Source organism: Xiphophorus couchianus, chromosome 8 (genome assembly GCF_001444195.1).
Source record: "Xiphophorus couchianus chromosome 8, X_couchianus-1.0, whole genome shotgun sequence".
Lineage (NCBI taxonomy): Eukaryota > Metazoa > Chordata > Actinopteri > Cyprinodontiformes > Poeciliidae > Xiphophorus > Xiphophorus couchianus.
The window spans coordinates 27575094-27589614 of NC_040235.1; the positions used below are offsets into that span (position 1 = coordinate 27575094).

The 14521-nt window shown below is 44.0% G+C and overlaps 1 protein-coding gene across 3 annotated transcripts in view; it reads left to right on the forward strand.

Moving 5' to 3' along the window:
- ppp3ccb (protein phosphatase 3, catalytic subunit, gamma isozyme, b) overlaps positions 1-12527 on the forward strand; it is a 32755-nt gene extending 20228 nt beyond the window's left edge. Inside the window, exons 4-14 of one of the 3 annotated variants that reach the window (XM_028025243.1) lie at positions 1086-1197; positions 1290-1435; positions 2786-2925; positions 4008-4085; positions 4196-4290; positions 4392-4517; positions 5727-5804; positions 6866-6950; positions 8016-8113; positions 9166-9192; positions 10957-12527. In XM_028025243.1, coding sequence (XP_027881044.1) covers positions 1086-1197; positions 1290-1435; positions 2786-2925; positions 4008-4085; positions 4196-4290; positions 4392-4517; positions 5727-5804; positions 6866-6950; positions 8016-8113; positions 9166-9192; positions 10957-11132 — 1161 coding nt within the window. In that variant the 3' untranslated portion in view covers positions 11133-12527. Of the gene's footprint in view, positions 1-1085; positions 1198-1289; positions 1436-2785; positions 2926-4007; positions 4086-4195; positions 4291-4391; positions 4518-5726; positions 5805-6865; positions 6951-8015; positions 8114-9165; positions 9193-10947 lie in introns of all 3 variants that reach the window. The other 2 variants (XM_028025242.1, XM_028025244.1) reach the window with 2 other exon arrangements.
- Positions 12528-14521: the final 1994 nt, after the last annotated feature.

Consider the following 14521-nt stretch of genomic DNA (forward strand, 5'->3'; position numbering starts at 1 on the left):
TGTTATCCTGGAAACGGTTACAGATGCTTATTAGTGCTGCAGGCCGGTCGGCCCGGTTCGGTCCGGTCCGGTTTGGTCCGGTCTTCCTGTGCAGTTTGTTGAACTCTGGTTAGACTACAGATCAGATCAGCTGTGTTCTGGTCTGACTGGTACTTTGAAATACTTCTTCAGTTTTCAGGTTACAGTAATGGTTTCCTTTCTTCCAGCTGAGAGAGAATTACATCCCACTATCTCCTTTACTATGGAGATTCAAGAGGGTCAAATATACAGAAGATTATTTGGATTACTGGGAGGAAAAAAGAATTCTGACTTTATTCTCAAAATTCTGACTTTACTTTCATTTTTTATTTTTGGTCAAAAGAGTGTTTTTGAGATCTCAGAAGATAAGTCAGAATTGTTTTTTTCTAATCCTCTTCTGTACAAACTACACAAAATAAATAACCTACGAAATAATTATTCAAATAAATATTCAAATTTAAAAATACCTCAATAATGTATTAAATATTTGTGCCTCAATTAAATGTATTGATTTCATTTTAAAAACTAGATGTAATTATTTCACTATTTCATGTTGCAGGTCATGAATTGATTTAAACTGTCAACTCTGTGGGCTCTTCTGATTGGTTGCAAGACTGCCTGCAGGAGATCCTTCTGGCCCACAGCATCACCATCCATGACGACTTACTTGAAGATACTTACATGAAATTAGTTTGATTTCCATTTGAGATGAAGTATTTCTGAACTTCTGGTCCATTTGCTTCTTTAGGTTTTTTTTATGGATGGTTGTCATTTGGTCTGTTTCTAGTGAGGAGGAGTCCCATGTAGGATCTGATTTCACAGTTAATTGATTACTGAGGTGATTACATGGAGGTGAATGATCAGATGGATCTTCACCGTGGAAACGTCTCTTCAGCTCTGCTGTATTTATTTATTTTTTTAAGACTGAACAGAAAAGGGAAGTTGTCAGAAATCTCCCGCTGGAGCCGCTGGGAACAAAGTGATCCAGGCAGAGTGGGTGCTGAAGCAGAAAGTCAGCAACTTGTTGTTTTGTTGGACTAACCGTCTCTTCCCGTGTGTGTCTGCAGTGTGTGCTGTACCTGTGGGCTTTGAAGATCAACTACCCCGACACACTGTTCCTCCTCAGAGGGAACCACGAGTGCCGACATCTCACAGAGTACTTCACCTTCAAGCAGGAGTGTAAGTCCGGCCGCTCGGCTTCCACAGTGAACGGCTGGATTCTCAGAGTGGTAGCGCCGTGTGTTCAGTGTGTGTGTCTGTGTGTCCTCCAGGTAAGATAAAGTACTCTGAGCAGGTGTATGATGCCTGCATGGAGGCGTTCGACTGCCTGCCTCTGGCGGCGCTCCTCAACCAGCAGTTCCTCTGCGTGCATGGAGGCCTGAGCCCTGAAATCACCTGCCTGGACGACATACGAAAGGTGAGAAAAACCTTAACATAATGCTAAAATATAAAACAAACAGGTTTTGGTCGTTAACAGCCATGATTTCAAGTCTTGTTGAATGCACATCTGAGGTTTTCTGTGGGACTTCTAATAACTTGACGAGTGTTTGGCGGTTCAGACCTGACCTGCTCTGTAACAGTGGGGACTGAAGGTGCACCAATGAATCTGCCCCAATTTCATTAATTTTGGGAGATTGGTGATTGGCTGATACTTACATGTGAAGCTGATCGTATCTTCCTCTGCAAAGGTCTAAAAATCATCCACTGTCCTCTGTCTGCTGTGAGAGGTTTGACTGACAGACCGACCCACCGGGTCATGTTTGCAATAGTCACCCCACTGCTGCCAACTCAGCTATTTTCTTTCTATATTTAGTGACATTTCTGACAACAACAAAAAAATTGTATCGGCCAAAATTGAAATCATCAGGTCAGGCTTTTTAAAGATCGGCCAGAAAACTGCAGTCAGAATCTAGTCGGACCTGTGGTGACTTGAAGATGTAAAGTTGATCTCATCAACTTTACAGCAGCATAGGTATGGAATGAGACTTTGTAAAGCCCTATAGACTTGGCTTAGAGTTGCATGTCAAAACCGAGTAAAAGGAGCTGAGCCTGAGAATGGAGCCTTGAGGAACTCCATGTGATCTTTTGTTTGCTCAGATTATGTTGGACTAAATCGCACAAAATAGGATTGTTCGCAACGTCTGGCTGTTCCTGAAAATTTTTCCTAATTTTCCAGTGAGATCCAGTATTTGTTGACCAAACATTTTGATACTGCAAAGGTAAAACATCATTGTAGTCTGAGTGTTGAGGCATTCAACACTGTTGGCCATTGTTGAGGCCATTAATTCCTCTTCCTGGTCACAGTGAAGACAGTTTTTTTTTTTTTGCTTTATTTTTTTTGCTATTGCTGCTAAAAACTGCTTTGCAAGATGCTAATTTCCAAACAGCTAACATTGAGTCATGCTGGTGCAATGATGAACATGACTCACTAGTACGTCTCATGTTTGTTGCAAGCAGTGACTTTTTCTGTCACCCAATCAATGGACTGAGTTGTGTGACTCCAGTAGCTCTGCCCTAACCAGCCTGTTGTACAACTGAAGGGGGAACACTACTAATTCAGTTCCACAGTGGCTGAAGGACAACCAGATCAATGTTCTGGGATGACTAGAAAACTAGTCTTTGTTAGCGAGGCGACCTACAGACCTGACTGAGCTCCAGCAGTTCCGTCAGGAGGAAGGGACCAGATCTCCTGAAGACAAATATAAGAATTCTGAAGAAGGAAACTAAAACCATCAGTGTTGTTATCTAATTAATGATTTGTGTGCAGCTGGACCGCTTCAAGGAACCCCCTGCATTCGGGCCCATGTGTGACCTGCTGTGGTCAGACCCGGGGGAGGACTACGGCTCGGAAAAGACGCAGGAACACTTCTCCCACAACAGCGTACGAGGCTGCTCTTATTTCTACAGGTACGGCCCTCTGGCAGCCTGACACGCCGTTAATCTGCTCTGATTAAAGCGATCCCAAACAACGGCTTATCTCCAGATAAGTGACGGCTGGTTAAATCCTCCGCCACACAAATATTGGAAACAAATATTAGCATTCTCCTCTCTGTCTTAATATTTGTACTGAATCGGCCATGTTGACACCAAACATGGGTCATAAAGGAGACAGAGCCGCTTCTGCCTCTGCTTTCTATTGGCTCAGAGGCAGAGAACACACAGGATTTGGGGCGGGGGGGTTTGGCTTCAAACTGGAGTCACTTTCAGGATGATAGAAAATAAACCACATGAGCACTAGATGATGATTTCCAATTCACTTCAGACCCCTGATCTCATCTGTTTTTTGTTTTTATGGTTGCAAGCATCAGTAATACAGTTACAGAACCTGTGAGATGGAAGCATGAGTGACGCTGGGCAACATTTGCCTTTTTTGTAAAATCCAGTCTGAGATGTTCGGTAGGATCTACTTCTACTGGGTCTACAGTTTGTGTCAACCAGGGTGACCAATATGGAATTCCTCTTTTGCACTTTGACCTCTCCTCAGGACAGGATTTGATTTGTATCAAGGTACCTGCAAATGTTATTTGCACTTTGAACATTAATTCTGTTCAACTCCTGTCTTTTTGGGAACGTTTTGTGCAGCAATTTCTACTTTTTAGTAAGACCAGGTTATGGCAGAAATAAAGCTTTCACCAAATTTGCACCTTTGAAAACGGTGCGGCAAAATCAGAAATGTTATGCCACATCTATCACAAAAAAGGTCAATGACGAGTGGATTTGCATTAGTAGTTGTGATCTCAACATTGCAGCTTCCTGCAGGGACTGCTAACTGCATGCAGTGTGCTGTGTGTCCTCAGAGGCCTGCAGTGGTGGAAGTGGGTTAGAAGCCCCCTCCCTTGGCCCCCCTAAAGCCTCGACCTTATTAAATCCCTAATTTTAGTACGGCTACCATCTCTGGTAATCATCTAGTTAAAGCAGCCATCTTTACTGTCATGGCAACCGAGTTGGAGTGGAGGCGAGGCAGCAGTAACCCCATGTTGTTTGTGCAGTTACCCGGCGGTCTGCGACTTCCTGATGAACAACAACCTGCTGTCTGTCATACGGGCTCATGAAGCTCAGGATGCAGGGTGAGTCTGGGTGACCTGTGGAGTGGGTCCATATTCTGACTGCTTGTGTTCATCCTGAAATGTCCTGTCCTGATGTCTCGGGGACGTCCCCTCCTGTCTCTGTCCTGCAGGTATCGAATGTACAGGAAAAGTCAGACAACAGGCTTCCCGTCTTTAATTACAATTTTCTCCGCTCCCAACTACCTAGATGTGTACAATAATAAAGGTAGGAGAAGCGCACGCCGGAAACCATGGATACGGGCTGGAGACCTTGGGTCCCTAGCAACAGAACGTGGAGATGTTGACGTGTTTGTGTTTTGTCCTCAGCTGCGGTGCTGAAATATGAGAACAATGTGATGAATATCCGGCAGTTTAACTGCTCCCCCCACCCCTACTGGCTGCCCAACTTCATGGACGTCTTCACCTGGTCCCTGCCCTTTGTTGGGGAGAAAGGTCAGCCTGCCGACCTCTGCCACACACACACACTAACAGATTGAGACCAAAACCTGTTAGAAAAGGTACAGACAACCAGAGCTGGCCCTGATATTCTTCTGAGCAGAGGGACACAGAGGGACCTGGTTCCTCGACCCAGCTGTTCATCTGACTGAGGCAGTGGGTAAAAAGAAAAGAGAAAAAATTTGTCTTTTTTTTTTATCCTATCCATGAAGTCTTAAAGGAGCAGTGTTATGTAAAATTGACTTTTTAGAGCTCTACATCATGTTATATCATGAGTGTTGCCTTGATTCGTTCGTTCATGTTTGAGAAATTCTTTAATCTCCATGGCAACCATTCAGCTGTGCTGAACACCTGGGTGGACATTAGCCCCGCCTTCCAGGATGAAGCTCCTCCTCTGAGCTGCAGCTTCCGCCTCACAGAGCGACTCCCTCACTCAGCTCCTTCAGACTAGCCAGCAGTAATTAGCAAAGACCTGGTGGAGTTGAGCATCAGCTGAGCTCATTATAGGAACACTGCTAAAAATGTTGTAGTGTTAATAGAGGAGAGATGTTTTGATGACTTCCTGAAAGAGCAGGAGTTTTTAAAGAGACAGAAACCCAATTTGAAGACATTAAAGTATGAAGTCACACTTCATTTAAGTCATATTTGACATGGATAGATTTTTTATAACAACTGATGTTAATAAAGTTACTTGATTTTGACATAAAGTGGCATTATGTGCCTGGAAAACACACAATGCAGCCCATTTGCAATCACTTAAATTGTTTGTTGAAGTTTATTATTTTAGAAGCACTTAAAATTATTTAACCCTTTCTGTAAGTTATGTTTCATTCCCAAAATATATCAACTGAAAACCTGATGAGAATAATTGAGAGGTTTGAGCTTTAATTAGACTCATTTACATGATATGTCCCATTCAAATGAAATCAATTCATCATGTTAGCATCCTTTTGGTTTTCACAGTCTGTTCTCTGAACTTTTAGGTCAGTCTTCTTAGTGGCCATGATGAGTCCAGGTATTCCTGGCTGCATCAGGCCTGGTACCTCAGGTTTGACCCCAACCTGTTCTAAAAGCACCAAGGTTCTTCTCCACCCACTTTATTCGTCATTAGTCTTGACGTCAGGCGTCGGCTTCCCTGACCACGTTTCCATTCTGTGCTGCTGTGGTTTTAACCACACACTGCCACCTGCTGGTGTGTTTTCACAGTGACGGAGATGCTGGTGAACGTGCTGAACATCTGCTCCGACGACGAGCTGATGTCCGAAGAGGACGACACGTGTGAGGGTAAGAGTTTTTCCTCAGCGTCTGCTGCAGCTCACATCCTCAGCTGGAGAGGTGATGGCTGACAGGAAGTGTCGTCACGTCCAGCTGTCGCTAACAGAAGCTAGCCCTGAACCTGCAGCTCACTGAGCTGAGAAGATCTGGGTCTTTTACACACTGGTGCAAACACACCCCAGTGTGTTTGTGTGCATGAAGGGACATGTCGGCCTGCATGTGTGTGTGTGTAAGGCCTGGCATGCTGCCATGCTGACACACAGCAGGCGTTTAACACTGAATTTGATTAATCAAATATAGCGAGGCCAGATGAGGAAGTGAAACCCTGGAGGAAGTGGAGCCGTTCAACTTCTTCTCTTCCAGCTGCAGAACAACTCAGGCTGCTGCTGCCACCGCCGGCGCTCACACCACCTCAATGCTCTTAGACGTTTATGAATAATTAATAACAAACTGGATGATGTAGTAAAATGATCGTTGGTGCTGTGTGTGAAGCTGGCAACACTCTGATCACCGGGATTTCTTAATCTCGCTGGACGGGACATCAAGAAACAAAAGTGTTCGCGGTCGCTAGGGAAACGGCCTCAGCAGCTTCAGAAGGACTTTGGTTGATGTAACGGGCCCCGCCCACTTTGCAGTTGGCACTCTGCCCAATGAGGAAAGGCCTTTCGGGTCTCCATGGCAAGATGAGCTGTACACCGTTAAATGAAGCTGGATATGGACACAACCTCAGACTGACCTCTGGCCTCTCAGTCAGCTTCCCAACGCATTAACAGCAAGGCGGCCTTTTATTTTCATACTTGTGTTTTAAAGGTTTCAAGGTTTAAAGGAATATTATTTAACTGGAATAAAATGATTTAGTTTCACTTTACCACATTTTCTGTTGACTGTTTAGAGCAGGATAATTAGAATTTTATCAATAATTTGCTAATTATTTAGTTTTGTGAGCAGAGATGGTCAGAGGATGTAGGTAGGTGTGTGTGTGTGTGTGTGTGTGTGTGTGTGTGTGTGTGTGTGTGTGTGTGTGTGTGTGTGTGTGAGAGAACTCATCTTGTTGCTCTCCCTATGTTCAGGTGGCGCTCCTGCTGCCAGGAAGGAGGTGATCAGGAACAAGATCCGCGCCATTGGAAAGATGGCGCGCGTCTTCTCTGTGCTCAGGTGGGCCCCCAGTCTTCCATAGGTCCCCAGTCTTCCATGGGCCCCCAGTCTTCCATGGGCCCCCAGTCTTCCATGGGCCCCTCGTCATGCTGGAGGGAGATCAGAGTGATGCTGTTGGCATCGTTCATGTCCAGCGGATGTTGTTTGGACATAGCCGTCTCTCTCTCTCTCCTCCACTTTCCTGCAGAGATAATGACTTTTAACTTGTCCTCCTTTAACTCTGAGGAAGTGTGTCACTCTGCTTCTCATGACCCAGTTCAGTTCAGAATGAACACATGAATAACTCACAGCAGTGCAGATCATCCATGAAGTGAGTTTTCCAAACGATGCCTGAGATAAATGCTCATCCTGCCGGTCAGCAGCTGACCTCAGGCAGAGAGAGCTGCAGGCTTTTTGTCCTCTGTGGCTTACCGTTGCTGACATGCTTGAATTGTGTTCTAAACTGTCTTTATGTTCACATGAGGACCAGCGTTGTTTCCTGGAATCCTCCAGTGATGTGAGCAGCTCAAAGTTTCTGTTTGGAGGGAAAAATAATCAAATTGCTGAAAACATCTGATCTGTTCAGAGATGGATCTGAATGGATGTGAAGGAGAACAGACTGCACTGCTGCCCTCTACTGCCCCCTGGTGGCTGTAGGCCTTACTAACCCTGTCCAGTTAGCACTGTATTTTATTTCAGAGCATGAGAGTAAAGGGGCTGAATGGAAGAGTCAGCTGTGGGTTGAATTGTTTTGGGCTCCTGATCAAAAGAGAAAACTCAAAAGTAAATCTTTCAAGTCTCCACACTAATTCTTGGTTTTCTTCAAGTCTGGACTTTGACTAGGTCATCCTAACTCATAAACACACATGGTAGCTCAGACTGTGTTGAAGACTATTGTGGAGAATCTCCATTAGCACCTTGCTAATGAATACTTTAGCAAGGCGCTGTAGCCCCTCCTACAGAACCAGGTCATCTGGGGTCATTCTGGGGGTCATCTGGGGTCATTCCGGGGGTCATGTGGGGTCATCCGGGTGGGTCTGAATCAGACCCAGCTGTCAGTCAGTCAGTCGTGTGTTTCTGTTCCAGAGAGGAGAATGAGAGCGTGCTGCAGCTGAAGGGACTGACTCCCACCGGGACGCTGCCGATGGGCGTTCTGTCTGGAGGCCGGCGCACTCTGCAGAGCGGTGAGCCTCCCAGCACACACACACACACACACGCACACACACACAATCATGAGAGTTAGCTACCACTAACTGCCCCTGTGCCTGTACTCACACCCTGAGACTAACTCAAGCCCCCATGCCCCCCCACCCTCCCCATCTACACACTGATTATAGACATGGGGGTCGTCTGTCCTGCCGTCCTGAAGAGACAAACATCTGATCTAAAGCTGATTACTAGAATATGATTATTCTAGTAATGGATTGATTATTCTGATGATTAATGAGTTAAGATGATTAATCGATCAATCGGAGAACAAACAATGAAAACAAATGAATTTCATTTAATCATTTCAGCTTTTTTTCTGTACAATGTTGGAAATGCATTAAAAGATACAAATAAACAAATAGTTCAGTTCATTATTAAATGAGAAAATCAACATTTTCTTGCCTAAAATGCATAAAGGACTGAACTTTAGTGAACTCTCCATCATTTGTAGCAAAGCTAAAAAAATCGACATGTGGAAAGTTCAGGGCTTTCTGCTGGACTGAACATCAAATTCAACAATAATTATAATATATAAAAGAATAATACAGTGTAGGATTGATGAAGTGTAGGTTATTATATTAAGTGATTAATAACTGGACAGCAGAAGGTGCAGTTTGAACCAAGTGAAGCTAAAACTTCCACTATTTACAGACAAAGAAGTTTTCATGATTATTATAAATGCAGTGTTTCTATTTTTTATACAGTTTTTGCTAAATTACTGCAAAGTGTCATTTGCAGCTTACTCCAGTTAGTAATGAATCAGCTGATGATTATTTCTATAGTTGATCAAACTGATTGTTTTAGCCGTAGTTTTGAGCACTGAGTGCTAATAGATGCTAATAGAGTGGTTGTGCTCCGTTTCCACGGAGCCGTGCTGAGGATGGGGGCGGGGCTTTGTGTGATGTTCAGCTCCATGTTAACAGAACTGATGGATTGCATTGATAAAGTGTCTGACTGAATGCATTGATAACGTTCCCACTCTCTCTCTGTTGTTTTGGGCATGGCACTTCTACTCACGCTTACACAGCCACCGTAGAGGCAGAGGAGGCACGAGGTATGCTACCCTTTCTGTCCGTCCGTCCGTCTGTCTGTCTGTGCCCAACTCTGTCTCTGTGGAACTCTGCCTGTGCTTCTGGAAGCTTCTCTGTCCAGACAGGAAACCTTATAGAGCAGCAGCCGACCTGGAGGGCAGAAACGCGTAGAACCGAGTCTAGAACCTCCACAACGTTAAAGACACACAGAGCAGAAGCAGATCTAGTTCAGAATCTGAACTCCTCTGAGCCGGACCGGACCAAACCGGACCGGACCATCCAGAGATGAACTCTGAGCCTTCATCTGTTTATCTGACTGAACCCACTCCAGAACCTTTGTTGCAAGGAAATTTGCAGAGATAGAAGCTTGGACTTTAACTGGGCCATTAAGGTTCATTGTCCTGTTGACGACCCAAATGCAGCCACATCTCAGCTGGGTGTCCTGCTGCTGTCATCGTTCATCACATCACTTATCATTTATCATGGTACATATATTATAAGATTTTTGATTTTCTCCCCAAAAAGCCCATATTGTTGGAATTGTTGGTTTTGCTATTTTCACCATTGAAAATGACAATAAATGAGAAAATATGATACAGTAGAGTTACAGTGTGCAGCCTGGTGGTACAAGTGAACTTGTTGTGTTTGTTTGTGGAGCTCTGATTGCTGCGCCGTGCAGCACAGCTTAAACTTACCTAAGAAAGAAGAAATAGTTCTCATCGCTTTTATCATTATCACAATAGAACCAGATATTGATAAATCAGAGCTGATATTCCACAGAAGCAGGACCTGGTTGCTCCATCTCCTTTGCTTTTGCCACTTCTCTTTACGTCTCTGTGTGGTCAGAGTCTGAGAGAGTCGGGATCTGATCCCGCATCATGTTCCCTGGAACGCCGTAATTCTTGTAAACTCTGCCTGCGTCCTCGTTTTGGACCTGAAGTTCATCCAGTTGTTTCCTGATGGATGGAGGAGCTGATTGACCGTCTCTCTCTCTGTATCCATGATGCCTCATTTTCAGAGTTCATGTGTTGCTGAGCTTTTGAGATGCTAATCAGCTGCTCCCAGCTGTAGAAACAATCGCGTGTTGCCATGGTTACACGTCCCTACTGTCCAAAGGTGAGAGCAAAAATCCATCCATCCAGCTGCTGGGTGTCTGTAACCAGGGGGTAGGATTGTCAGAGCCACCGCAGCAGAGCTGCTCCAACATGCTGCCGTGTCAGTGGTCACTGTGGGCTCAGAGAACAGAGCTGAGGTTTCACTGATGGAAGAGGACAGTGAAGCTTCCAGATGCTGCAGCAGGTTCTAACAGCACAGAGGAGCTGAATGTAAAGTTCCTGTTTAATGAAACTGACTCTCATTTCCTCCATGCTGTCTTTGTCTGCTCATGAAGTAAGTTTGTCTTTTGGTCACTTTAAAGCAGTTTGTTGATGTTGATGGGCAGCAGACGTCTGAACAACGTCTGCTTCTGGAACAGCAGCAGTATTATGGGATGTGCTGTAGCTACAGCACTAACAGTAACTGGAGAAACAAAATCACAAAAGTCTTTAATGTTTTCTTTAGCATTTTTTTCCAAACGTTCATTTTTACGTGTTATGCTGATAAAGTTCAGTTTAGTGATTAATCACAGATAGAGACAGCTGTCTGGTGCTGACCTTTGACCTGTCAGCTCAGACCTTCCTAACATGGCTGCTGCTGATCTCAGACTGGTTCTGACTCTGCTGCCGGTACTGTGTCTGGTTCTGGTTCTGGTTCTCTAACGGACTGCTCCCTCCCTGCAGCCATCCAAGGCTTCAACCCTCAGCATAAGATCCAGAGCTTTGAGGAGGCTCGGGGTCTGGACCTGATCAACGAGCGGATGCCCCCCCGCCGCGACAGCAAGCAGAACGAGGGCCCTCCGTCCTTCAACAACCTGCCGGCCGGCACCGGGCCCCCCGACAAGAACGGCACCAACGCTCAGGCCTAGCTCCCTCCGGCCTCTCTTCCTCTCCTCGTTTGTCCCTCCCTGCTTCCTGTCCCTTGGCCTCCAACCTGCTGGGGGGAGAGGAGGAGGGGGGCAGCGAGGCGGTCCAGTCTGAGTGCTTATTTATTTTCTCATAGAGTAAATATCATAGTATGAGACTGAACCGAGGAAATCTCAAAGCGACCAGGACTGGATGCTTGCTGGTACTCCACACCACACCTCCGTGCCAGCCGTCTTTCTTTCTGTTTTTTTGTTTTGGTTTTTTTTACCATTGGGGGAGGGGGGTGCTGCTCATTCAAATGCTGTGTTTGTCCTCACACACACACACACACACACACACACCCGCCCGCACGCACACATCCATCGTTTTCTTATGCCAACAATAGTGTGACTGAGCTCTGCGGAGCAAGTATTGACATTTATACTGTATATGGATATTTTAACTGTTCCTGCTTTTCAATGTGACGGTTTTTCTTTTCGGTTTCTTTTGTACAGCACAGAGATGTGGGAGCTAAAGGGTCATTCCGCTACGTTCTGACTCAGAAAGACCTGCTGGGGTCTGCAGGAAGTCTGGCAGTGAGATCTGATTACTAAAACTGATCATTGGAAATAAATTGGTGTTTTTATTTGTGGAAAAAGGAAACGGTGAAATTGTGATGAAATGAATAAATCATCACTTTTTGTCGTGACGACATCGGGTCTTCCTGCAGTCCATTCCACCTTCCATCTCATTTCTGATTTCAAAATAAAGGTGGAACTTTTTAAGGATGTTGATGGAATTTGAGGTTTAATAGGAGAGAATTATTCTAAAGAACAACTTTGATTTGAAAAACTTCGAAACATTTTAAAAATGTAATTTAAAGCTATTAAATATTCAAGTGGGTTTACAATCTTGTAATAACCAAAAATGTCTTGAAATTGACGTTATACAGTAAAAATGTCAAGGGAAAGCCTTTAATAAATTCAGGACATTTCTATAAATCTTATTTTAGGAAGCTGTATATTCAACCAGATAGTAAAATGTTTTATTAATCTCTGAGGCTGAATAATCTAACAGTAAACAGAACAAAACAACTTAAATCCTAACATGAGGAGTTCAGGGTTTCCTGTTAAATGTTATTTGCTCTTATGTGGATGAAAACCAAAGTTTTAAACCAAACCAATCTGAAAACGACGATCCGGTCCCAGTTGGTGTGAAGCGTAGCTGAACAGGCTGTGGAGGGATTCTGGAGGGAGGGAGGGGGGGGGCTGAGCCACGCCTCACCTCTCTGAGCATCTCACAGATTGTTTCTTTTTTCTTTACAGATAAATTAAAAAAATTTTTTTGTTCATGTACTGCAAGGCCTCTCATTTATGTAGACGTTTCACTCCATTCAATAAAAAAAACTGAAAAAATCCTTCTCGTGTGTGTGAAGCCTCTGTTTCCACCTGCCGACCCTCTTGTCTCCTAGCAACGCGGAGCCTCTGCACCGCAGCTGGCGGAAGGTCACCATGGTGAAACCTTGAACAGTGCTGGGGTGTTTCAATGCTCCACAGCCTGATCACCGTCTGGAAACCGTGGTAACCACACACACATTGGGAACATCAGACCTGTGTGTGTTTGTGCAGGGATCAGAAAGCACATTCAGAACGAGGGGCCCCTCCTTCAACGTTAAGAGCGGTTACTACAGGATAGAAGCCAACAGGTTCTAAACTACATGTGTCAAACTTGAGGCTCGCAGGCCAGAAGCGGGCCGCCATAAACTACGTATGTGGCCATCTGGGCTCTAGACGGACTTAAACCTTCAAGTTAATTTGTGCTCTTAAATATAATTTTATCAGTCAAATCAAAGTAGTTTTTATCTGTGTACATTCCAACTTATATCAATGTTAAATATTTAATTTCACAGACTCATGGAATGCAGAGACAGCTGCTGCTTTATATTTTAACAGTTTGATTTCTTGTTTTATCGATACGTTTGGCCAGAACCAGCACCCTGAGGACACGTCTGATTGACATCTGTTTTCTAGGCTGTCCGGAAAACCAACTCTAGCAGGATGGAACGTTGAGGCAGCAGAGAGATGTGAATCCAAAGACCACATTAAATAATGTAAAATTATGCAGTTATAGTTTTGTTTTTTCTTTTAAGTTTGGATCACTACGGCTTATAACTAATGGAAACCCAGACTTTATAATATTAGAAATGACAACATTGCATAAAGATCTTTAAAACACAAATGATGTGGTCTATGCAGTCAGGTAAGGTTGCCGGTTGTCCCACAGCTAAGAACCTGTCGATGTTCTGTTGAGAACGTTCTGCACTGTAAAAAAAAAAAAGACGTCCAAAATAAACATGCTCTGTAGAAATATAAAACGAGCCAGAAAATGTTGAAGCTTTGAACATGTGATGGGACTTGTGAAGAAGACTCACCTAGGTGAACTGATCTGAGTTCAGCTAATGACCGGGCACAGAGAATTAAAGAAAGGACACCAAAAACGAGTTTGAGTTCAACAGATTTATTCGAGTCATATGACACAAACTGAGCAGTGTCCTTTACTGGTACCAGTGACACCCTAGTGAGCAAAAAACGCCCCTTTAATGTGCTGAATATTAACATCAGTGCTCATTAAAGGACTATAGTCTCCAACAAAAAGGTTCACAGTAAAAACACAATCTATAAATTAAGCTGCCTGAAATAAATAAATTCACAATCGGCTACTGAACGAGGTGGAAACTCCTTCAGTCGGCCGTCATTCAAGTTATAGAGCAGGAAGCTGTCAGAGTTGGATCAGGAAGAGACTGGACTGGTACCATGAAGCTGCTTCCAGTTTCATGTGAGTTCAAACAGGCAGAATGGCTTCTTTAAATCTTAGATTGCTCTCTTTTGGATTGCCTGTGAACTACAACGTGGCAGAGAAAGTCTTAATATTACAACTAAACTGCAAGTAGATTTCCACCCAATCCCTATTCCCTCTCAAACTGTGACCCAGTTCAGTTCCATCGTTCAGTTCTGACCTTAGCTTGGATGAAGAGCGACACTGTCCTGGTGAGCTAATGTGTTAGCTAAAAAAAAATGAAAAAAAGAAAGCATGTAGGAAAGGTTGCTGAAGGATAACTGAACATGGTCTGTGACCTTGAGTGATTCCTTGTCTGTGAAACTTTTCTTCCACTTCCAACATTCACTTTAGGGCAACAAAATGTTTGAGAAACAATAAAAGAAGGCTCCTCTTTTATTGTTTCTCAAACATTTTATTTTATTACTTTACTCGCAAAACATTCGGGGACATCTGCTCAAGGTCGTAGCCAACTTTTTAACAACCCTTCCTGAAAATGTTCTAACCTTCTTACCTTGCATTATGTTTTTATTGTTTTTATTCAGAGAAAAAAAAATCTTCCTTTTCTAAAGTTGAG